Source organism: Crocodylus porosus, unplaced genomic scaffold (genome assembly GCF_001723895.1).
Source record: "Crocodylus porosus isolate Cpor-Errol unplaced genomic scaffold, CroPor_comp1, whole genome shotgun sequence".
In the NCBI taxonomy this organism is placed as follows: Eukaryota; Metazoa; Chordata; order Crocodylia; family Crocodylidae; genus Crocodylus; species Crocodylus porosus.
The window spans coordinates 125,611,570-125,637,199 of record NW_017728943.1 but is presented as its reverse complement, the minus strand read 5'-3'; the positions used below and the strand labels follow the sequence as shown (position 1 = coordinate 125,637,199).

The window sequence follows — 25,630 nt, the reverse complement described above, 5'->3', positions numbered from 1 at the left end:
GTCACAGTTAGGGCGGCTAGGAGCTGGAACCAACTTCCAAGGGAAGTGGTGCTGGCTCCTACCCTGGGGATCTTTAAGAAGAGTCTTGATGCCTCCCTGGCTGGACTCATTTGAGTCCAGTCTTTTCTCCCGCCAAGGCAGGGGGTCGGACTTGAAGATCTACAAGGTCCCTTCCGACCCTACTTCTATGATTCTATGATATGGGTCCCCAAGGGTCCAAAGAGTTGGTGTCATGGGAAAAGGGGCAGCATTAACTGCCATGTCTTCCAGAGTGCCTCCGGGAGCAACAGCAATTAATGTTGCCACTGCACCCCCACCACCAATTCACAAGACCTCAGGGGAACCACCAGCTAGCTGATATGGCTTCATGCATCAGGTTGGGCTGGCATGCAGGGCCAGTCCACACTTGAACCCAATAATCAGCCTCAGACCTGCAATGCAGTCCCAGCTCCAGAGACCCCAAATCTTTTTTCCTTCTTGGGGCTTTCCAAAACAGGGCTCAAACAGGTCACATGTTATATTTAGGAGTGTGCTAGGTGAGCAAAAAAAGAGAATGTCAATTCATTCATTGCTATGATTTTGCTGCTTTGATTGTTAATGTTCTGGGAGACGGTACCAACAGAAAAGTTGGTCAAAAATGTCATATTGTAGGGCTGTTCTTATAGTGTGGAATTCTTAGGTTATATTTCACCACTGCAGTAACAGGTAGTCAAAAGACTGGGCAGCTATGTATGTCCCAGCTCCCAGTTTCCAAGGAACTAGTTGTGTTCAGCTCATAGTCGAGGAGTTCTCATTGTTTGTTCTTTGAATCAGGAAAGCTGCTGGAATACTGGCTAATGTTTGAGGACTAGGAAACAATGTGATACAGGGTTATCTGGGATCAGTTATGTGAGGCCTACTTGGCTCTCTACAACTTTTCTGAGCAAATGGAGCTGAAGTGTTAATGGCTCCTTACTTTAGGAAGGAATAGCATCAGAGCAAGCCCTGTTAGGCATGCTGACTTGGGTCTGCTGAAATGATAGCTGGCACTGGCTGCGTGAAGAGGTTACTCCTTCTCAGGTTTGTAATTCAGAATTTCTCTCCTATTCTTCTGTTGGAACGAGTATGTGCTGGTTGGTATCAATTTGCACTGCTGTCCCTCCATAACTCAGTCCCAATGTCATGACCTGGCCAAGGTGCTTTTTGGCCCTATAACTAAACTGGGGTTGATTGATAGTCATTTGGTTTCCTAAGGGATGGGGCTGATTGATAATCCTTCAGTTTCTGGCTAGAAAAGGCAGATAGTCTGGTCAGTCCGTCACAGGAGATTATCATTCAGGAAAGCCTGAATTACCTTCTATCCTCCCTGATGTTGAAAAATTGATTTGGATGACATTTTCAAGGTGTTGTCTTGAAGATGTCTTCAGCAATTACTGCCCTGCCATGGATGTTTAGTGAGACGAATAACAAAAGACAGTCCAGGAATTCACAAGAGGAAGTGTTTAAACAATACTGCTTAGCAAAAATCCCAGATGTTTTAAATCTATGAGTATATTTAAACTGTGCCAAGGGAATCTAAATGGTTTTAGGCAATCGAATCATTACAAGAAGTAGCAGGGTATGTACTTCATGATATACAAAGGTGGTAACATTATTTCTACCTGCATATGGTGTTAGAGTTATTTGACCATATCAGTTGTAATATCATGCCGTGGCAGCAAAGCTCTGCGGGTATAAAATCAGCAGTAGGGAGAAAAATAGAATTTATTACCTCTGCCTGGGGCAACATGTTATTACTCACTCAGAGCTTTGGTTTGGTAAAACACAAGAAAAATGTCTCTATATCAACTCATCCTTTCAGCAAGCAAACCTTCAAATTCAAACATGATATGAAGTGAGGGAAGAAGGGAAGACAAAGTGTGGTCTCAGTTCTTGCATGAAGGAGTACCTTGAAAATAAATTACCTGGCAAAAGGCAGAGATATCTACCATCTAGGTAAATACAGGGTCCCCTGAAGTTAAAGCTAAAAGTTCCTCCCCAAATTTTATGAAGAGCTAACATATATCTAATAATAAAACAAAAAAAAAAAATCAAAAAAGGAAAGCTCTATGTCATAGATGTTTCGGGGGGGGGCATGGAGGAGGACATTATTTGCACTTTTATAGAATAACAGCGTTAAACTAAACTTTTAAGTTGCATAATACATTTTTCTTATTAACACCTTTGTAAGAAACATTTAAAATATCTTACAGCTATGTAACTCTGATTTGAAGACCGCAACAATTCTAAAGTCTTAGAAGTCCTGTATCTCTAAGAAATCTTTAATATATCTTGAGGAGTTTAAAAACTCCATTATGCAACTCAGAATTCATCGTAAGTGTTTTATATCTTTCCAATAATATCTGTAAATAGAGATAGCCATTTTTTTCCTTCAAAATTATTTTCCAATAAAGAGTAGCATTTTCTTTTCCTGCAAACTTTCTTTTCCCCAGTTTTCTGTATTTTCATTAAAATCAAAAGTTTTAAAATTTGCAAATGTCACAATTTTGTTTTTTGTTTCCTTTAATTTTGCCTTCTCCTGAATGTTTTACTTTTCCTCCCTTTTTATTGTTATAGCCAACAGAATGAAAGAATAACCAGTGATTTTGTTGGGTTTATTGCCAGACCATCTTTCTTCCTTCAGTCTTTCTTCCTTATGTTGTAACTTTTCAGGAAAGAAGATGAAATACCAGGACATCATTTATTCTGTAGTTCTGTGTCACAGCAAAGGAAGGGGAAAAGAGGGAAAATATTAAGAAAAAATAAGAGATTATGAGAAAATATTAAGAGTGCTTCAAACTTCACTCTGTTAAAAAAGTCTCCCATTACAAAATGTGGTCTACACCTAGGGTAAGGGCCTATTTTCTTCCATGTTTTGCACAGCAACAGTAATTTGTAATAATTAGGTTTTTTTCCACCTAGCTAAAGTTTTCCTACAGCATTTATCTCCTAGTAACTAAGGCCCAGATCCACAATAAGGACTTAGGCTTGGTGAATCTGAGTGTCACTGGGCTGGACATCTTAGGTGCCTGTCTCTAGGACTGGAATCTGCAAACGTCGGTGCCGTGCTTAGATCCTCTGCCTTGAGAATGGAGAGACTGCTGCCAATGAATGGGGTTCACAGTAGGCAACATATCAGGTGAGAAGATGCCTAAGCAGACCAATAGGAAACACTGACACAGATGTGTCAGAAACCATTTCTCAGCCCAAACCATTCTGGATCTTAGTTAACTAAGTTAACTTTGGGGGAGGGTGCCTTGCTTACTCTTTTCTTTTAAAACAATTGCAGCTGTGGCATTCTTATGTCAAATCCTAGTGGTTACGGCACTCATCCAAGTAGTAGGAGCCTTGAACTATAAGACCTCCACATCTCCCACTCCTCAGGAAAGTATCATAGCCATCTGATTGGAGATCAGGCTAATACAGGAATATTCTCTACCCATCCTGTTAAAAGGAGAGCAAAACAAAACAAAAAGGAAGGTATGATTGCAGGGGACATACACAGTAAGTACAGGGATCCTGACTCTATATCCAGTGACGAGGGCACTCCCCTGTAAAGGGGAGATCTGAGTTCCAGTTTCTGTTTGTAAAATGCAGGTGCAGTCCCTCGAACAGAAACCAGAACCTAAGATTTCCAGGGAATGCCTTCATTACCGGGTTACAGTCAACTCCTTGCTTACTCTGTCTTTAGTCCCATGGATCTTGTATACATGGCTACGTAGTGACCAATCTTCAAAGGAAGGGTGAAGAGGACTCCCAGTTTAGCATTTCTTAGTAGGTAGGGCCCTCTACCAGGCATATGAGTTTCTAACCCCTCCAGTTTGAAAAAAAAAAAAGAAAAATTAATAAAATTTTACATGAAAAACAGTTGAAACTTTTTTGATTATGTTTGATCCCTCAATTCTGTGGCTTTAGAGATATTGCAGAGGAGATTAAATAGATTCCTCTTGGATTTTTGGATAAGGACTTTTTGGGGAACCCACTTCTGAGTCATTCACTGGATCATGTATGAGAAAGAAAATTGAAAACATTATAGTGCTGTGTTATTTGCTGCTATTTGTACCATGTAACAGGTTCAAAAGAGCCCTGTGATAGGCAGTACTAGTAGCAGCAAAGAGGTCTTCTGTTAACTTTTGTCCTATGGGAAGGAGCCCAGGACTTGTAGTCAGGAGACTATAAGAAGGATGATCAGTAGCAATCCTGGATCTTCTGGATCTCAGGTCACCTGTATTCAGCTCTATCAAAGACTTACTGTAAGAGCATTTTTAAATTTCTATTTACTGTTCCTCCTCAGAGAAATGAGTGGATTATGAGAATCCGAGTCCAAGAACCATCTCAGACATTAAGGCCTATCTATCTCAATGGCACAACTAGGGTAGGGTGACCAGGACAGCCACTCCAGGCATTGACTTGGGGGGCTGAGGAGGAGCAAAAAAAACCCAGCTGCTGCCAGTAGCCATGCGATCACAATCACGATCATGGTGACAACCAGAAGTCAATTGTGCCCCTATCTCCCAGGGTCCTGGTGGTGTCCCTATGCTGCTGCCCTATCTAGAAGGGGTATTTAGGATAAAGATACTAAAATTTGTGGGTTGCTCAGATATTATACCGATGAAGCAATATTAGTCCCTAGGCAGATACAGACTGTGTCATCTAAGCATTGTGATTTGTATTTTGTCCATAGCCATAGGCAGTAGTATAACAAGGGATGGGCAACCCAGGACACTAGCCCCAGGCACCCACTTAGTAAACGGTGGCCACTGCCATAGCCAACCCAACCCCCCACTGCTGCTGCCACTGGGGTGCTGACCCTGATAGATGCATCCCTGGCCATAGGGTATAGGCTGACCTAACAAATGCATTGCTATCAGAGGATACCAGTGTAAACTGTTGGGATGTAACTATTCAATCCATTGATTTGGAAGCAAGACATATAACAAGAACACTACAGCTTTAAGTCCACTTCAGCCAGGATCAAAGTTAGGTTGATTTAGCTTACTTGTATTGCTACTGGAGCATGGAGAAGCTGCAGTTACAGAGTAACAGCTGCTGTATTCTCCTAAGCAGCAATCTCTCCCTCCCCTTTTAAAGCAGCTAAAAATGTACATTTGTTCATATGCATAATGAGGTCACCCATTAGTGCTGATAGGGTCATTTCCATGCCTTGATCTGGTATGAAATCTGAGTGAGAGGAATCCAAAATGCCAGCACTTGTTATCTTTTGATGATATAAGGATGTTGCCATCAATTTTATGCTTTTGCCTAGAAGGGGATGGTTGAAGAGAATAGTGAATTTCTCTCCCAGAAGTGTTTGTGACACTCTTGGCTCCCTATTCTTCCCTCTGTTTTCCATTTCCCAAGGTAGACCTTTGCATTTTCTGGCCAAAGAAATTCCCTGGATCCTTGAATCCAAGTTGGTGGGTCACTGGGCACCCTGCTAGCACTGGCCCCAGATCCACAGACTCTGTCTACATATACTCCTGAGGCTTCCATTGGTTGAAGTCCCAGGTGCTCTTTGCCGGATTTCACCAACCAAAAGATCAGGGCAAAAATACTTTTTATCAGACAATGGCTCTCCAGTTTTCTTGTGTTTCTTCTTGTATGTCGATCTGGACATTTACATGGGCAGATGCACACACATTCAATAAAAACATTTAAAATAATCTGTTTTTATTTGGGGCCTGAACTTCTGCAACTTATCCATGTAATGGTCTCGTGGTTAGATAAGGTCAGTATCTTCAAACCCTACTTAATTGTGGACCTCACACTGAGAAACTTGGGAGCTGGAAGTCTTGGAATCTTTCTTCCTCCACCCCTCCTCACCCCCCACAATGGAGAAAGGCATTTGCTCTAATGCCGTGAGCACAGCACTAAACACAAAATACTCCAGCATTCCAGTCTTCACTCAAACATCCATTGCTTTGTGTTTTTAGGCAAGTTGCTTGTAGTTCTCTCAGCATGTTTTGTTACTGGTGAAATGGAGCTGATCCTATTTTAATGGTTGCAGAGGGATGACATAAGGGTTAATTAGTGTTTCTGTACAGCACCCTGAAAATTAAAAATGCATAGAAGGGATATTATTTGTTAATAAAAAATAAATAATATAGCACTGCCATTATGAATTACTTGGTGGCAATACTTGATGACCCAGTAGGGATTATAAAATATCTAAAGTCCCTTAATCCTTGGAACCAGCCCATTCAGTTTAGGATTCTGGTTTGGTTTGGTTTTGTAAGTAAGGTGGCACAAGCTATGCTTTATGTCTGTAAGGACAGAGTGGAGTCACATGTTAAAATAGAGAAGTTTCCTAAGAATTTTATCTAGACCCACAATACAGTTGAAAGTTTCTGCTGCTGCTGGGTAATCATAAAAAAGTAAGGAAAAAACTGCTAAATTATTTTAGTGCAAGAGTGCAGAGCTAAAAAGCTGGTTTGAAGCTAAAAAAATACCCAAGACAAAACTACCATAATACAGGCCAGTGGTTTGGTTAGCATACATAAGTATTTGAGAAAGTAGAAGAATGTAAAGTGGTAAATTAGCCTGCCTCATCGTATATACCGGTTAATACAAAGCTTAGTAACTAGGTTAAAAATGTGTACAAGAGGCAGAAGATGTGAAAAAAAGGATTTCAGTTTTTAAACCAGGCGAAGGTGGATTGGTGGACCTTTTGCCAGAGGGTGTCATCAGTGAAACGGGACAAGTTCAATTACTGAGGTGTTCATTATGAAAAAAAAAACCCTCAACAAACAGTGGTTTGTTCCACTCCCCCTCCTCCTTTCCCTCTTCTCCAGTTAAACTAGTTTGAGTATCATTATTTCCTTATTTACAAGCAGTAAGTCCAAAGATTTAGGAGAATAAACTTTGGATGGAGAGGGGAGAAGGAAGAAGAAGAATGAGAAATCTTATTTATTTATTTATTACTTACAATACTAACTCAGCATTATTGAGTAAGATAACCTCCTGTTTCCTTCCCCTCCCCCAAGCATTTTGGCAATAGGCTTAAACCTCAGTCCTCGTGTCATGGTTGTGGGTAGCTCATAATAAGGCAATACATTTAAGCCTTGGCTACTTCCCTTCTTCCTTCCACCATTATACTATATTCAGTTTGTGGGCGAGGGTTGGCAGAATTTGGATTAATCTATCTCTTTCCCCTAAAGGAAGTACTCTACCTGGCAGCCCAGCTAAAATGATTACAGTGCTAATACAGGTTCCTTAGCTGGACTCTCTGCTTACCACCTTACAGAGGGGTCTCTATGCTCTCTCAGACCTGTAAACCACCTAAGTCTTTAGAAAGGTATTAGAATGACAAGACAGCTTTTGTCATAAAGGACAGAATTGAGGCAGGAACCTTCCCAGCTCTGGGTGGCCTCACTTAATTACTCCCAACAGCAGTTCTGGTCAAGGTGACCCCTTACCCCATGCAAACTTTTCCATCCTTATTCAACAAAGTTAATAGCATTTTACTACCCACACTTTGAAACCTTAACAACATTTTAAGCAAAAGCTCCAAACCATCACAACTAACATGGAAATGAGGCCTGGCCCTTTTGGACCATACATTTTAGCCACTTCAAATGAGGAGGGAGAGCTACTGTTACTGTTACACTGTAACTGTACATCTGAATGATACTGTAGTGATAGCAGTAAGCTATATTGTCCTAACTTTAACCCTGGAGGAAGCAGGGTTAGAGCTAGAGTGATTTTGCTACACTTGTATCACTACAAAATCATAAGTTTGTATCAATGACTTTTGATATAGATGCAGTTGTTCCATCTGTCTGTTCCCTCCATTCCATGAATGACTGGTGCTTCCTGAGACTGGGGGAGGCAGGGGGAGCACCATGGTGGTGATCAGGGACTGCCCACAGATGCCAGCAGCCACACCAGCAGCAAGGCCGGGAGGGGGGGTGAAGAGCAGCAACCACCTGCAGAAGCTGGTGGCAGCTTTGGCAGTGGCCAATCTAAGGGGGGCATGTGCCCCCCCATGTCCTCGCTATGCATCACCTATGCTCCATTCTGTTCCCTTGCACAGCAACACTGTCTGGTAGAGTGCTCCTTCCCTGTGGAGCCTCTATCCAGGCATCTCTGGGCCACGTTTTTTAGCTCTTTCTGAGCTTTCCTACACCTTAGGGCTTCAAGCTACCAGGCGTGCAATGAATGTTTAACAGGACAAAACAGGAATGTGTACCTAACAATGAGAAATTTATCTGGATATTGGTAGGGCAGTCATCAGCAACATTTTGAAGTGGGAAGCTGCTTTAACAGAGCTTAGCTCCAAGCGTGAGTCACTTGCAATCCAGCTCATGCTGCTGGTTCTCCTTGCCACTGGCTGCTACATGGGCAAAGCCTCCATCACACAGAAGCCCCCCCACTGCTGAAACACCATTGAATCCATCCCGTTCCCCTCCCATCACTAAAATGCCAGCAAACCCCCAATTCAATGGGCTGGCTTCAGCCCATGGGCCATAGGTTGCCAGCTCCTAGAAAAGGTTGCATATAGGCCAGTGGGACCATCTTGTGACCTCCCTGTTCCTCAGCTTCCCTATCTATAAGGTGGCAACCCACTTTACAGAGTTGAGAGGATTGTTTATAACATTTTTCAAGATTTGAAGGTAGAAGATACTATAGACATGCCAGGTATGACAAATACTGTGGGAACTATGGCACAAAGAGTTCAGTTATAATTCCCTCCTTCCATAGATTTTTTGGACAAGTACTAGGGGCACCTGTCACACGAAAGAACTTTCTCAAAAAAGGGACTAGTAGTCTGTTTCTCTTCTAAAATATATGTCAAACTTTTAATCTCTACTGAGGCAACATTATGCTTGCAGACATAAAAATCTGAAGATACAGATATAGATATAGATACAGATATAGATATAAGTTCTGGACAGCAATGTAAACTCAGCCATATTTCACATCTACATAACAATATATTCGTAGATAAATATATTAAACTACATAATTAAGAAGAAAAATTTAGGGGACAATGCTATAACCAGTTTCCTTCATGTGGCAATAGTTTTCTCGTATGAGAATTTTAACTGTAACTTTCTCTGACATTTTTAATTGTAATTGTGCAAACTTAGAATCACATTTATGTTCCATTGTCATAATATATAAGAAATGGTTAACAAAAAACAAATTTATGTGGATAAAAGGCAAAATACCTGTTAATTATATAATAAGAAATGTTGCCTCTCCCTAAAATCTACCTACCACAGTATACTGGCTGTATGTCCTCTTCTAACCTTGAAACAAATTCATAACTTAGAAAGACCTGTCATTATCAAAATGTATACACGTTAGAACAAGAACAACTGATTCCTTCAGCATATCACATTGGTTAACAATGAAATCTTTCTCATTCTAAGCCTCTGTGTGTGTGATTTAATGTGATGCCATTTGTAAGAAGTATGCCATCCTCTTGAGACCTTTGAATTTATCTGCTTTCAATTACACTTGAAGTATTCAGAAAGTCTCCTATACTAATCCTATCCAACTTGGAAGCCACATAGCTCATGCATGAGACTGTCAAACATGAGTAGTTGCAGATGTCAATGCACCAATGGCAGGAATCCAGGAAGATAGATCAAGGCTTAGTCTTTGAAAAATACATGCCAGAACATCTCAGATACATAGCATTGTAGCACCTCATAAGGAAAACTTGTCATGACAGGAAATCAATAACCTCTTGGAGGCAATCCGTTTCTGAAATATTCTTGATTAATTATGCCAGTGCATGTTTGGCAACATTGCTTGATCCAGCATTAACCTAACGCTTTTTGCATGAAGCAGTATTGTAACTGGTCTCATACGTCAAACTTGATGGTTCAAGTCAGGTTTTAAAGGGTCAGGTTATAGATTTTATAACATCTCTATGTCAAACATAGCTGCCTTTGCTGCAGCATGTAGACTTTTACTGATCAATCAAAATAACATTTATTTTCATATAAACAATGGCAAATTAAGCTCCCTGAAGTAATTGCATGTAGAACACAAAGTAGTGCATCCCTGGAGAGAAAAAGCTCACAATACAGTAGGTGAAGCATGTTTGAAGTGTACAATGGTTTGTATGACAAAGCATATGAGTGCATCTCTTTTACTGTGGATGCCCGTTATTTAGAATATATAGTACCATATGCATATTGCAAATTAAATTGAAAATCAGTAATACTGGTTTCATATTGTTTTACCTCCTCCATTTTGTAATTAAGAGAGAAAAGGCCAGGAGTTAAGGAATACCTCAGAAAATTGTTTATTAAAGTTTGTGTGTGTGCATGCATGCACACATGCACATATGTAATGTAAATGAATAGGCTACACTACATATATGGAGGTAATGTCCTTGAGAAAATTATTGAACTGTGTTAGAAGGTACAGAGCTATAGGATAGATCAAACTTCTGACCCTTGATACCTTAAGTACACCACACCCAATAAATTCACCTCCCCAGTAATTGTTTCCAAGGGTTCAAATTTCTGAATAACATCAGATAAATGCTAGTTGAAAAATAAATGTTTCTTGCTTTTCCCAAATGTGAAATTTCTCCCCCAAAATTTTGCTGACCCGAAACCTAAGCAATATTCCATACTGGACAAGTGACAGGCTCAAAGTCCAAAATCTTTAGGTTGCAAGAAACAGAAGCTTTTTGTTCTTGTAAGGTCAAAAATATTCTTTCCCAAGTTTTATAAAGCTTTTGTTAGAACACTAGTGGACTACCAGTTATTAATCTTTAAATGACCCATTGCATGTATCAATAAGCTATTTTAGGTCATCTGAAGAGATTTATAAAAGCTATTGATTGTAATTTCTCTCCCTCTGAAGCCTAGACTCTGAAGTTGGACTCATGTTACTTGAGAAGCCTAGCTTTTTCAGGGAAGAGTACTACTTTTCGTATCAGAAAAGTTCATTAAAGTAATCACTTGAAAATAGGTACAAGATTTCTGGATTTCTGGGGGTTTTGTGTTTTGTTTTGTTTGCAATGTGTTCTACAAAAAATAGGTTTGTGCAGCCTGATATAAAGATTTTAATAGCAGCCATGCATAAATATGACAATCCAACACTCATGATAATAAAAAAATATTCAGACAAAATACTACGTCTATGAAATGTAACTATGATATTAATGATAATTTGGAAGAAACAAAAACTTATTTCTTTGGATGAATCATTTTTTTTTTAAAATGGCATCTCTTTGAATTAGGCCCAACACAGATGGTTCAGATGGTAGAATGCAAGAGAGTTGGTCAAAAGTTCACATTAAAACCAATTTGTCATATAGTTGTAACTGTGTGTGTTGTCCTGATCTGGCTGCTTCTACTCCTTAATGAAGGCAGAAGCTGGGTTTCTGTTATAAATCAAATTCTGTTTCTTTCCCCCTCTGAAATTCAGAAAGAAATATCAACGTCAAAAACAGAAGATAAGGTGAATTATATTTTCTACTAAAATTTAGATCACTGGGACAAGGAGTGAAGAATAATGGTATTCATTAAAAAGTAGTAGTGATCGCAGTCAGAAAATCAGTTAGTATTCTTTCTGTCTCTCTCACTCTTTTTTTGCCATTTTGATGAAAATTATTACTTGAAATAGAAAGATGAATTGGCTTTCACAGGACTCATCTAATTGTGATCCATTGCATAGAATTAAAGTTCAGCTGAGTATGCCTTCATTTTTAAAGAATTCAAATAGTAGCATCAGAGTGGGCTTTTGGGAATCTAACAAGTCAATTTGGGCATATTGGTAACTAAAGGCCCTCTCTACGCATTACAGGTGTAATGTTATTAACTGGTTAATTGTTTGATTACCTAAAGACCAGCTACACATGCAAAGTAGCTATCACATGATAAAAATCTACAACTGGCTATAAAGTTAGACCTTGAAAATGTGTACTAACTATATCGCTGGTAGCTATCAAGCTTTAATTTGTATGTATAGCAGAGCCTCCCCTGCAACGGGGAGTCCATCAGCCAAGAGGACTTCCAGCTGCAGGGTGCACCATGCCCAGTGTGAAACCCCCATGCCTTGGGGATTGTGGCTGCCATGATCCCCAAGGCGTGTGGGTGCATGAAGCCCCCAGCTAACATGGGGCTCTTGGTTCCAGCTGTGCATGAAGTGCAGCCAGAATCAAGAGATCATCAACTCTCAGCACAGGTGGAGCATAAGACACAGCTGGGGTTGAAAGCCCATAAGTTGTGGGACTCTTGGTCCCAGCTGCGGATGGCCCATGCTTTTTGCCAGTGCAAGGGGAGCCCAGGATCAGGCTCCCACTACACCAGCAATGAGCCATGATTGGATCTAATGTGCAATCCCAGTCATGCCTCCTGCCATGCACATGTGGAATAGAAGGAGGCATGATTGTGTGAATCATTCATTAGATCCAGTCGTATCTTTAGCCACATGTATAGAGGGGGCCTCAGAGGCAGTGGGTGCATCTACACGAGATGCTAACTGCACAGTAGCCTAATAACACTGCACAGTAATGTGCTGGGCAAAACCCATGCTAATATTCTATTGTGCAGTACTATTAGGTTACTGCAACGTTAATGTCCAAAAAGACCCATGCATTGCCACTATTGCACAGGAGTGCAAGTTTCTGTGCATTGATTTAATACTTGATTATCCAAGTACTGAACTTAATGCACTGTAACTATGGCCCATTAATGAACATATAGATGCACCAGTGTTTAGAAAGCAGAAAGGCTAGGTGAGGGATTCCAAGAAGAGGAAAGGACTGTCATAGTTTCATACTTTGCCGTTTATTTATTATTTATTTAATTCTTTATTTTCATGCATTTTATCCCAGTGACATTTGGGATTGTGAAACAAATTAAATTTAACCAACATATTTAATTATGTCTCACTGTGGCAGCATAACCAGTTCCAAACTCATTATAAAATGAACCTCCTTAGCTGTGGCCTCCAAAATCTTATAGATATTTGTCCAGAAGACTCTTCTTCCTCTGTTCTGCAAAGAATTGATAAACTCAAGGTCTGCCAAGCTTTTATGAGGAACACTTTCCTCAGCCAGGGACCCTTCACTAAAAACCCCTGTCTACCAACAACCCTACCTCCTGGGGTCATGTACAAAAACTATTCCACTGACTCAAATTGTCTAGAGTAATTCTCTCATGTTTGTCACCTGAAACCCTCCTAGATAATGTAGGCCCCAAGATCACAGGAAGAAGAGAGACTGGATCCATTATTGGAGAAATGTCAAAAAAATGATCAAAGTTCTATTCTGAATTTAGGTGATAGATTAAGCTATTGTACTTAAGACTCACTGATTCTACAGCCAACAGTGTGAAAGGGGGTGATATAGTAAGGGCCATTCACTTAGGCTGCAAACAGAGGTTGCGTTTTTTCCAGAATAAGGCACTTCATCCTGGGATAGAGTACAGTTGTCCATGCCCATTGTTCTGGGATAAATCTCAAAAAAGTTTCCTGTTTAAGAAGTTATAACCCTTATACCAAGATATTGGGATAAAAGTACCTTTATCCTGGGGTTGCATCTTTGAATCAGTGGCAGAAAAGTGGCACTGCATTCAACCTTTTGCTAAACCCTGATTAGAAAGGTGATGTGTATACATGCCAATCCCAGGATATTTTTGTTCCAGGATAAACAAGGGCACCATGTGTCCAGGGACAAGTGTACAAGTTAAGTTATTATGTTCTGTACCATCAAAAGGGTAAAGAAGATACAACTTGTATTGTGTGGCACTACAGTTTCAATTAGTGGCACTAAAAAAACATTGATTTTTTAAAATTTTACTACACAAACTTATGTAACAACTTGTTTCAAGCCCCAGTGACAAAGGTCTGGATGTGGTCCAGCATTATGGTATTTTATATATACCTGGAGCAGGAACCACTTAATGCAAAGAGGGAAACTGTGACAACTGGAAGGTACCAGGAAATCTAAAGTGAGATGAAGTGTCATCAGGGGGTTAGAGAATAGTGGGGGGGAAGGCAAAGAAGGAGCAGCTCAGGACACCAGAACAAAAACAGAGCAGCATGAAGCAGCAGGAGCTAAGAAGTAGGAGAAGAACATCTCAGAGGGAGGTAAGCAGAGCAGTCTACAGTAATTGATGGAGAAAGATCAAGGGCAAAAATTAGATCAAAGGCACTGAAAGAGGCAGACATGCCCAAATATTAGTGCTTGAAAATGATTTTAGCCATTTTGTTGTTATCCCTCTACATGGGTGGATCCAATATTTCATATTGGGGGGATGCAGGCTGCACCCCAGCTTCCAGCCTCCCCCTGCCCACAGCAGGGCAGGCAAACTGCACCACAGAAGCAAGATTGGGTATATCTATACGTACACTTTAATGCGCAGTAGCCTATTTTACTGCACATTAATGTGGCACATAAAAAAGTGCTATTATGCTAATGCACAGTACAATAGGTTACTGAGCATTAAGCATCACCTAAAAAGTGTGCACTTGTACTACTGCACATTAGGGCATAATGTGCATTAATTTAGTACCACAAATTGGACATGCTAAATGTAATATGCATTAGGTCCTTACTATTCCCAACTGGAGATGGGAAGCTCCAGAGCTGCTCTGGCTCTGTTCCAGCTGGGCTTCATGTGGAGCCAAGCTCAAGTACACACAGAAGTACCAACAGCAGCAGTGGGCAGGTTCATTTCCCAGTGCCTGCTCTTGGGCTGGCAGAGAATATCAGGGGGACTGGACAGGGAGGAAGGACCCACCTTCTGCCACCACTGTCCCGGGATGAACCCAGCTCTCCATAAAGCCTGACTGAAGCAAGCAGGAGTGACTTTGGAGCACCCCACCTCCAGTCCTACCCTCTACCCCTGCCTTTCTCCCCCAGTAGGTGGGGAGGGAGGGAGTGGGGAGAGGGAAGCAGAGGGGAGAAGTGCTGCTGGGGAAAGGGAGGGGGGAATCTTTATTTGTTTTGAGGACTTAAAAAAGTTTGCCAGCTGCTGCTCCTGCAGCAGAGTTAACTGAAATGGGGGTATATCCACGCCATTGCATCCCCCTGGATCCACCACTGCCCCTCTATATTGTTCAGACTGGAATCCAGACTTGTGTTGTATTCCCAGTTTTGTCTCAGACTTCCTGAATGACCTCAGGCAAGTTACTTAATCTCCTACACCTCAGTTCCCCTTCTGTAAAATGTGGATCCTCATACTGATACTGTGAGGACAAGTTTTTTAATAATTATGAAGTGCTCAGATGCAATAGATGGATGCTATAGCTTTAAATAAATACATTCACATTACTTCCCCTGACACTAATAGCAGTAAGGAGGAACGAACACATCACTGGGATGGCTTAATGTACATTATGTATGTAGACATATGTATATATGTGGTTACATATCTAGATATAAGTATATACCAGAAAGAAAGAGGATCAACCCATCAACAGTTGGTAGGGGTGAAGTGAACTAGTGTGTAATTCCAGCTAATTGAGATATCTTCTATCCTCTATATGTATGCACACAAGAGAGGAAAAGAGGGGTTTACATTAAAGAGGAAGTGTTAATTTTTTCAAAGAGCATTACACTCTCCTATCGATTAAAAACTGTTATCTCTGGCTCTTGTGTGTTGTGGCATTTTAGGGTACTGGCCATTGTTTAGATCATAGGATATTTCTTCCTCCCTTTAATCGTACAATAATAATTAATGAGCTGTCTCTGACTGCCTTGGACTACATCCTGTGCATCACTGTGTCTCAACTAATAGTAATAATTTCTTATTTGTAAAAGAGAAAGCGCTACCAGCACTCTGCTCACTCAAGGATTCTAATTTATTATACACCCTGTTCTGATATCCTGCTCCTCTCTTTATGGATTATACTGCCTTGGTAGAAGGTGTCATCCTTCAGATGACACATAAATATTCCCCCACCAACTGTACTGTATCTCAAAAGTTTTCTCAAAAGATTGGTTAAATAATTATATGGCCCCTTGTTTTATACATCTGCTCTCTGGTCTTCTCACACAAAGACAGCCGCATTATTACTACAGTCATGCTACAAGTGTTACTGACTGCTATTGTAGAGATTTTTAGATATGTCAATATCAGTTTCTCGGATGAGCACTTTGGCAAGGATTTTAAATGTAATGGAAAGTATGCACTTCCTTAATATTTTTTTATTCCTCCAAACCTTCAATCTCAGAGTGTTTTACATGCCTCTGAGAAGCAGGAAGGCAATGGAGATGAATTACATCATTCTCTCTAACATGCAGCAGCTGTTTACTAGCACATCGCTACATGAGAGTGTGGAACAGAAAGTGAAGGATCATACCATATCTGATGGAAACTGCAGAAAGAAATTTCAAAAATCCACTTGTAATTGCCCAGATTGGACTTTGGTCAGGACACTGGAACTAAAAATATAGGAATGCCCTCCCCCCCCAATCAGAACAATTGTCCATCTGGTCCGTTGTCTTGTCTCTGACAGTGATCAGTACCAGATGCTTGAGAAAAATGTATAAAATCCTGTTAGTGAAAGGACAGCAGGATGCCCAGAAGGGATGTTAACATCCCAGGATTTAGCACTCTTGTTCTTGGAAAAAAGGGTCATGGGATTGTATCCTTAATGAACATTAGTACTCAGGATTTCAGTTTTCTTTCTTATTTAAGCACTAGCACTTCCAGTCACTACCACCATTCTGGAGCTTTATCCAGTAATGGCTGGGATGGGACAGAGCTAGCTATTGAAGCGCATCAGCAGTTCTGCCTTATTTAGAGGTCTGCCATAGTTTGTAATTTAAGCACCGCACTCAGAGCTCATTAAATTTTACCTTGCACACTCTAATGTGAGGATGTTAAGGCACATGTTAGATCCATAAGGCCTGTGGGATGTGTCTGGCCAATGGAGCCATTTCATCCAGCCTGAGAGGCTCTTGGAGGGGCTGGGAATTCAGAGGTGAGGCCAGCCACTGAATTCTAGGGAACAGAGACCTGTTGGAGCCGCATGTCATTAGCAATACCTGTATTATTAACCTTAGCAGCTCACCATCACCACCTGCTCCATTGCCAGAAGTGGATACACAAAGAGCCCCCAGTTCCAGATCCGGTGCAGGGGCCAATGGGTTTCCCACCCCTGATGTGATCACAGCACAAATCCAGTGTCTTCATACTGATGGACCTAAGTGTCCATTCATTAAGAGGATTCTATATATTTTTCTCATACTATCATTGTGAGCTGACTAGCTGCATTAATAGTCTGATTTTTCACAAATTAATTACCTTAGAAGGAACAGCTCTGATTAGGTATGAGGGTATCTATTGCATATGAAGAAATACCAGCTGTATGTAATAAGATGATGTAAACTGAAGAAAACAGATTCAGGTTCCAAGCGTCCGATAGATTTTAGGGACTCAGGAACGCAGACCAGGGCATTGGAGGCATTAGTCACTGGCCTGTCACAATTTCAAAGTTGTTTCCTGCATTTCTGCCTGCCTCCCACCTTGCTTATTGCTAATGAAACATTGCACATTTTAGAGCCTCACATTGCATCAGTGGACATATACTTACTATCACCACAAAACAGTCATGATATTACTTATTGATTTCCGCAGAATCTCTAAAGCATTTTGTTCTGGGAAGGACCCAGATTTCACAGCCCCCTCCTTCCCCACTCCACAGTCAATCTGTTGATACTGTTTGGACAAAAAATTTACTTCCTATATCAAAGCCACTAAGCTCCATCACTTTATTTATATATGCTACTTATTAAGAGAGTGCTGAATGCCTGTCATAATTAAGTCTTTTTAGGACAGAGATCGGGTGACTTGATGGGGTTGCCATAGGAAAATAATCTTTCATCTTTAACCTCTAGTTTTAAATTGAATCTAGTTAGAAATGGGTCTTTTGCTGGCTTCTCGCTGGCTCATGTAGAATCATCACCGTGATCACCATCCAGCTCCTAGTGGACAGGTGATCACATTACAAGAACCACACTCAAAACTGCAGCCTTCCAGAAAATCTCAAGGGAGCCAGTAGGCTCTAGACTGAACTGCTTACTTCGATTTGGGGAGGTTTTTTCAGGTGAAAATTTGAGTCACATGGATGCAGAACTGTAGTTATTGTGCCTGCCCTATGGAAGGGAGATGTTAGTATTCAGGGATATCCATTTAGTACTTTTTAAAAAACACTAACATTCACTTGAAAATGCAGTTCGGGGAGGGGGAAAGAAAGCTAAGCAACTTGCTGATGGAAATAGAGTTAAAACCAGAAGCACTTAGTGCTTGGAAGATAAAACATATAATCAGGCTTTCAGCACTGAGCATTTAAATTTCTTAAAAAGACTATTACAGAGCTCATTCTTAATGTACTTGATTTGCATAAAACCTTTTCTTCCAAGTACCTGTTGCAGAATTAAACTAAAAAGGGGAAGTATGGTCCCCCATCAAATGTCATTTTGTTATGCAGACGTTACAGATGTGCCTGTTTGTAACACTATTTTCCAGTCTAACATTTCATTAGGGACATATACATATATACAATGAGAGGGATGGGGAGCATTTTTAAAATACGCTTTGAACAGACATTACTGAATTTTCATTTTAAGATTATATCTTAGTCCAATTCACTTTCAGAAGGTATTACAGTGGTTAAGAGAAGTTATCTACCTGCAGTTGCAGGAGAGTTTATTGCAGTGTGTGCTAACACTGCCATTCCAAAGTCACTCTTTAAAAACATGTATTGTGAGGGGGTTTTTCTTCTGTGTTTAACTTTTCTAACTTATTTCTTTATCAAATTTGATTGTAAAATGCCTGAAAACTCAGCCTGCATTCTGTGAGTCAAGCTTATCTTTTTTCTCCATGTCATGCAGCGTTACAGTAATGAAGGTGATGCAAGTTCAATTGCCTTCACTTACACTAGTGCACTCCTATGCTCGGAGTGACACCTGTACAATCTCTAGGCCTTCAGATGGTTGGCACAGATGTAAGCTTGGGGAACAACTCTATGGATAATGCACAAGATGTGATGGGACCTACAGTTCACTCTCCCATAGAGAGGAGTACTGGCTCTTTGGAGTTTGCAGGAATACGAAGCAGTACAAGCTTATTTTTATCACTAAGTTAAAATAATTCTGAATACATAGGTGGAACAGAGCTGAGTAAGACTGTGGCATTCATTTTTGCTTCACCCGTTTTCAGGGTATACTACTCTTTCAGGTTCATTACTCTCCATGTAAATAAAGTCTTAGTCTACAACTTGATCATTTTAACTTAATGTCTCAAAAACATGATATTATATTGAATTTTTTTTTCCAGCTTGTTCAGTTGCTTATTATTTAAGTGACAACAAGGTGCTGGGAGCCACAAAAAATAGCGATAAACATGGTATCTACCAGGTTACAGACTAGAAGCACAGCAAAAATGATAGAGGCACAAATAGGTGTTAATGACCAGAGCGGTTGGTATTTTCTTCTTAATGCATGCATTTCACAGTGCTTCTTGCTTAGGAGGTAGTCTTGGTCGAACTGTGTTTTTAAGGACTGATTTGAATAAAGGCAACATTAGTTATCTTTCAGACACATTGGGAGATTCAGATATGTAGGGCCAAGTCTACATTACTGACTTTGGTCAGTGTAGCTGTACTAGTTAAAGGTCTGAGGTGGTGTGATTCTTTCAGTGTCATAGCTGTGCTGGCAGAAGCCCCTAGCATAGATTCTCCTGTGTATGCAAAACTGTACTTTTACTGGTATCAGTAGTACAGTGGGGGTGGGATGAGCTGTATTGGTAAAACACAGCTTTGCTCATACACATTTTATCTGTACTAAAAGTGTTTCCTCAGTACAATATACCAGTATTCCTGTACCTACAAAACCCTCTTGGCACAGATGGCTTCTTGGTTCATGGAGGGTGATGAAGAATCTATAATTTCCCCCAGTAAGTTGCTTCCATAATTATTTACCCTCACTATTAAAAACTTGCACCTTAGTATTTGAAGCTTCCTATTACCTGAACCTACTCACCCTTTGTTCCCTCTAAAAGAAAGCTTAGGGAGACATGTGGCAACTAGGGTGAGAAATTTTGTGCTTCTGTTCTCACTCTTGCATCTATTTTGTGAATAAGTAAAGGATTTTGGTCCCAGAAATGTCAAATCAGGCAGCTTTCACCAGCTAATTTTTAATGATTTTTAGCAAAGTATGTCAAGGACAGTGAGTGAGGCAGTTTCCCCTCTGAGCAGCCAATCACAAAATGACCGTAGATGTATTTGGAGAGCTGAGGGTACAAATTTACTGACTTTTCACAGCTTCCTTAATCCTGATAGGTCTGACACCAAGACCTTTGAATCCTGCTTGCCACTATCAGATTAGATCCAAACGTGATCAAAGTTCCAGTCTGAATCAGATCCAGTATACAGACTGAATATTAACCCTATTGCTGCTTGGCATAAATAATAGAAACATGTCTGTTTACAAGATGTCATAATTTAAAATTAAGCCTATTACAATGTTTGGAATAGAGAGATTGACATTTTTTAGCATAAGTATTTTTGCATGTTAACCATTTAACAGGACATTTTGACTTAAAAAGCACACTTTGCAACTGAAAGTTGCAAATCAAACTTAAGTTTTCCATAATGTATAAGGATTAAGGATAGACCTAGACATAGATTTCTGTGAGGTTTGTGTTTAATTTTGATTACACTGTGCTTTGGGTACCATTTTGTACATAGCCTATTTGTTAGGGGCTGGAAGGGACCTTACAGATAATCAGGTCCAGCCCCCCTGCACTTCACTGGTATCAATTAGTTTCTTTTTTGTTTTGTTAGCCTTTCAAAAAACTGCAGAGGAAATCATTTAAAAAAAAAAACCTATGAACAAATGCACAACTATAAAAATTGGTCAGGGAACTGTAGTGATGTACAGTAACTGAAATGTTAATTATCATTTGTTTTTGTTGATTGACAAGTTAATGGATTGCCATGTTCAAACATTGCCATATTGACAACTTGCATGTAGTCTCAGCTAGGAACAGAACTTACACATGGACTGGTGTAAGTGAATGGAATCCAGTTCAAATCTGTAACACAACAGAAGTTCAGTGCACATAAACTGTTTTCAAAATCACTGAAACCAGTTTAAGATAAGCCTGGATGGATGTAGTATCAGACTTAACTGATTTAGGTTCGATCAATTTATTGAACTTCTTTCCCAGATCATCTCCAGATTCAAGTTAACTCACATTACCCCAGCATCCCATGATGCTTTGCACCTCCCTGCAAACTCTCCCTTTCAGTGTGGGTGAGCTAGCCGTGGTCCAAGCTGTCTGGTCCAGCCAAGCAGGAAGGCATGCTCTAGTAACTCCAGCTTCTGGCCTGGGTCACTGCAGGCATGTGGCTGCATTTCTAGAATCAAAAGTGAATGTCTGTTCACTTGCTTATTGGTTCAATCTATGCAGTTTAGATTAACCTGTGAAGATTAAATGGATTGAGTCTCAAGCTTTTTGACTATATTTACTTAGCCTTGCAGATGTCAGTTGTAAAAAACAGTTTATAAACTCTATTTCAATCAGGTGTATCATGTATGATTAAGACTGGGTGAACAGATCACATAGAACATGTAACCTGAACAATATCAAGGTGTTTTTTGAACCAAATGTGTCTGCTGATTTGTGTTTCCTAAGCACACTAGTCAGCCTGGGCACTTGGTGTTCAGATAGCTTTAACCACACTGGTTTAGCAGAGACACATAGCAAGGGATCAGCACCTAGTTCTAATGATGTTTCATAGCAGATCCAAAACCTCCAAGTGAATCTCCAGGGGTTGGTTTGCTGCCAACCTCTGTTAATGGACTCTGAAGATATTGCTCAGTTAATAGACCTTTCAACTACTAGTGGGCGCCACTATAACAAACCACATGTAAAACATACATGCATTCCCTTGATGGTGATTTATGCTGTTTAAAGGGATGGGGGCGGAACAAGCTGTTAAAAAGATGAAGAAATTGAAAGCTCTCCTAACTGCTGTATTATCCACCTGACATTCTCTAAATGCCAGTCATTAATTACTAATGTATTGAAAATAAGTACAGTTATCCAATTCAGATTATGTTACATCTGTGAGAAGAATTTTTTCATGAGTTTAGCATTCGCCATCCAAATCAGTCCCTTTTCCCACTGTTCTTAAAGAGCAGGGCTCCAAAACACTGTTCTATTTTATCTCATTTAAATCTGTTTCCCCAAAAGGTATTTCTAAGATGTGTCCTTCCTACTTTAAACCTAGGGTTAAGATTGAGTTTACTTTGTGACTATTAAATTTCAAATTCAGCATTCAATCTGCCTCTTCCATGGAGATCAACCAACAAAAGCTGCATGTAAATATCCAATGGCAGAATGTATACATAGACAATAGCATACTTACCCAATTGCTGAGCCACTAGCAAGAAAAGATAGAAACTGGTTTGTAATGTAGACTGCCCCTGAAATCTTTTCACTTCGCGACCTTTCACTGAACTCAGTGGGAAATTCATGTGCAGGTTCTTGGCAAGGGACAAATCCTCAGCTGATATAAACTCCATTGAAGTCAAGGGTGTCACACAAGTTGATAACTTGCCCCCAAATCTGCCCTGCAATATATGTTAAAGCATTTTTCTACAGCTCAAGGCATGAATTTAAAACCTGATCTTTTCAGGACCCGTGCCATAGGCTACCCCCAAATTATCCCAACTGTAAATGAGTTAAGACTATGGAGTCAAAATGGCCTGACATGATGCTAGCCTCACACTTCCCTTGTGTACTGTTGGCTACTAAAACTGCTATGTCTTGACCACACTGGCCAATGGGCTGGTGGACTTGTGTGGACACTTAGACAGGAGGTTTGGTGGAAAGGCAAAGGAATGCACTTTTTCACACTGACGTTAAAAAGTGTGAATGAGGAAACCTTTTTTAAAAGGTGCAACCCAAGGAGACATGAAATAATAAGGATTTTTTTCCCCTCTAAATAAGGGCAGGTAACCCATAGATGTTCTTAGAACAGTGGTCTTAGTGCCCTTCACTTGAGGATCTAAAAGCATCTTTTCTTCCAAAGATTAACAAATGGAGACTCACGATACATCGGAAAGGAGGACATTGTTTCCATTTCTCATGTGGTGTGACTGAAAAACAGAGATACTTGGGTTGACATTTCCTCAAAGTGAGATATGCTTAAGGCTAATTTTCAAAAATGCTAATCCCATGCAGCTCTGCTGCTGCTCACAACCTCTGAAATTCAGGTGCTAGAAGCCTGACAATGCAATGGTCACACATAACAACTGTGCAATACTGAAAGCAAAACCCAGGTCCTGTAATTCTGTGTTCTGACCCTTAATTTCAAAATAATCCGTCCATACAGTTCGAAGGCAAAATAAAATGTATGTTCTCTCTGCTTCTTCCAACTCTGCCCTCAGCAATTAACTATCAAAGGGACAGATTTAAGAAGGGGTTATTGATCTGCTTGCTAAGCTCACAGTTTTGCTTCTTCTCATACCCACAAAGACATTATCTCTAAATTAAATTTTATTGCCAGAAATCTTTGTTGTTAGGTTTTCTGTTGTAGAACAAGTGCTGAAATGCAGTGAGAATCATTTGTATCACCTGCCTTTTTTCTGTTGTTTTGTTTTTTTAGCATACAACAGTTTTGCCCTTTGTATTAATCGAGATGAGAACAGCACATCATCAGTATCCCAGCAGGAGCAGTGGACTGGCTGCAGTATGCACCTTCTCCATTGGCTATATTTTATGGTAAGGACTGTACATGCTGTGTTTTCATATTGTATTGGGGCTTTGTACTGCTAAATTTGGGCACATATTTCATTATGGATATAATCACTAACAGATTCACACTGCATGCCTCGTTTGGTCCAAGACCTGGGCTTTGTCTGGTTTCCCCAGATGCTTATATTTTTAGAAAGTATATGCCAAACCTCACACAACAGGAATTTGTTGAACAATCCCATGTAAGCAGTGGTCTTTCCAAGGCTACATTTTTCAATCTTTTTTCAAAATAAATGTTTTTCTTGGACCCTGATTTTATTGCTTAGGGTTTTTTGTTCTATCAAACAAAATTGAGAGTAGTCAAATGATTTCCTGCAACAACATTTTAAGCTCCACCAGAAAAGATAAAACATAGGTTTCAGTTCCTGGCTTCTTGCTATTAAATTGATTACAGAATTATTATAAACAACTTGCAATTTATTTTGATACATGCATATATTTGGGGGGAAACTAAATTTTACAAATGACCTTTTATTAGCAACACTGACCTCTACTTTCATGACCACATTCCCATTCAAATGTCTGCCTTATCTGACAGAACATTTTATTCATTGACTTTGTTTTCACAATGCCTTTTTTAGTCCTTCTGGCATTTCAGTTTTTTCATTAAAACCTTTGTTTTAATAACAAGCTTCTTCCATACTATATTTTGTATATATGTCTCTGTGTGTATGTTTGTGTGTTGCACACACACATAGTCCCTATATTCTACCACAGAGAAAGGTTGCTATGCTGTAAAGCCTCTAAAGGAAGGGTCTGAATATACATATGTCCCTTCTGGTGGTCCATTGTGACCCCATCTTTTACAGTTCTTCAGAAGCACATCTGTCTTTTCCTATGGTAAAATGAAAAACTGGATACAGCTCTTTCCAAAACTACAAAATGCTGCTTTATCCACCAACCAAGGGGATTACTATTGAAAAAAACAACAGGCCAGGAAGTGTGGCTTCTGCACCATTGTCTGCCCTTACTGGCTGGGAAAGAAAGAATGCTCTACATATTCACACATATTCACACATACATGCACACATATTCACACATACTGAATAGTCATACCACAGCCAAAATGAAAGCTGAAAAGGCATTCACTGCTCTAGGAGCTCTGAGTCACCTTCCATGGGTAGCTATAACAATAGCTATTTTTTGCTTAATTTGCTTAATTTTTTGACCAAGAATAATCTTTGTAATTGTGCTTGATAAAATAAGGTTAATTGCATCTCAGGCCTAAGAGCATAATATGATTGCACCATAAGAAAGGAAGGAATTTTTTCACCTCCATGCAAAAAAGTGCAACTGGCTAGGTTATAATGGATATGTTTTATCTTTGAAATGGTACAGAAGGGCAGGATACAAGACTTATTGGACCAATGTTCTGATCTAGCATGGCAATTTGTCTTTATTAAAAGTCATGCAATGGAAAAAATTTCTTCAGGAATGGAAAAGTTGAAACAGTCCAGTTTTGTAAGAAGAAATAAAATCAATTGGTATCTTAACATCTTTTTAAGGCAATGTTACGAAATAAGCATGAAGAGAATTGTTCCAAATGTTTGTTTTTCCCCTCCAGTGACTTGCAAACGTAAATTGATGCTGACTCAAGCTGCTAGGGGTGGTCTTGAAGTTACTACACCGTCACATCACACACTTTATATCAGTTGTTGTCATTACATTTGGAAGTATAAATACTATAATAGCACAGGGCACATGCATCCGAAACACTGCTCAGCGTATTTCAAACAACAAGTAAGAACAGTACAGAGGGTTTAATGTTGCCAAAGGATGGGCATCTGTCTCCTGCTTCTCAGAGTAAAAGGAGTAAGAGGGTGGTAGTGGATGGGTCCTTCTCAACCTGGAAGGACGTGGGCAGT

General features: G+C 40.0%; 1 protein-coding gene across 1 annotated transcript in view; it reads left to right on the top strand.

Annotated features, from left to right (window-relative positions):
- AIG1 (androgen induced 1) overlaps window positions 1–25,630 on the top strand; it is a 201,398-nt gene that overhangs the window by 154,773 nt on the left and 20,995 nt on the right. The window contains exon 4 of the mRNA XM_019550152.1: window positions 23,617–23,732. Coding sequence (XP_019405697.1) covers window positions 23,617–23,732 — 116 coding nt within the window. The remainder of the gene's footprint in view (window positions 1–23,616; window positions 23,733–25,630) is intronic.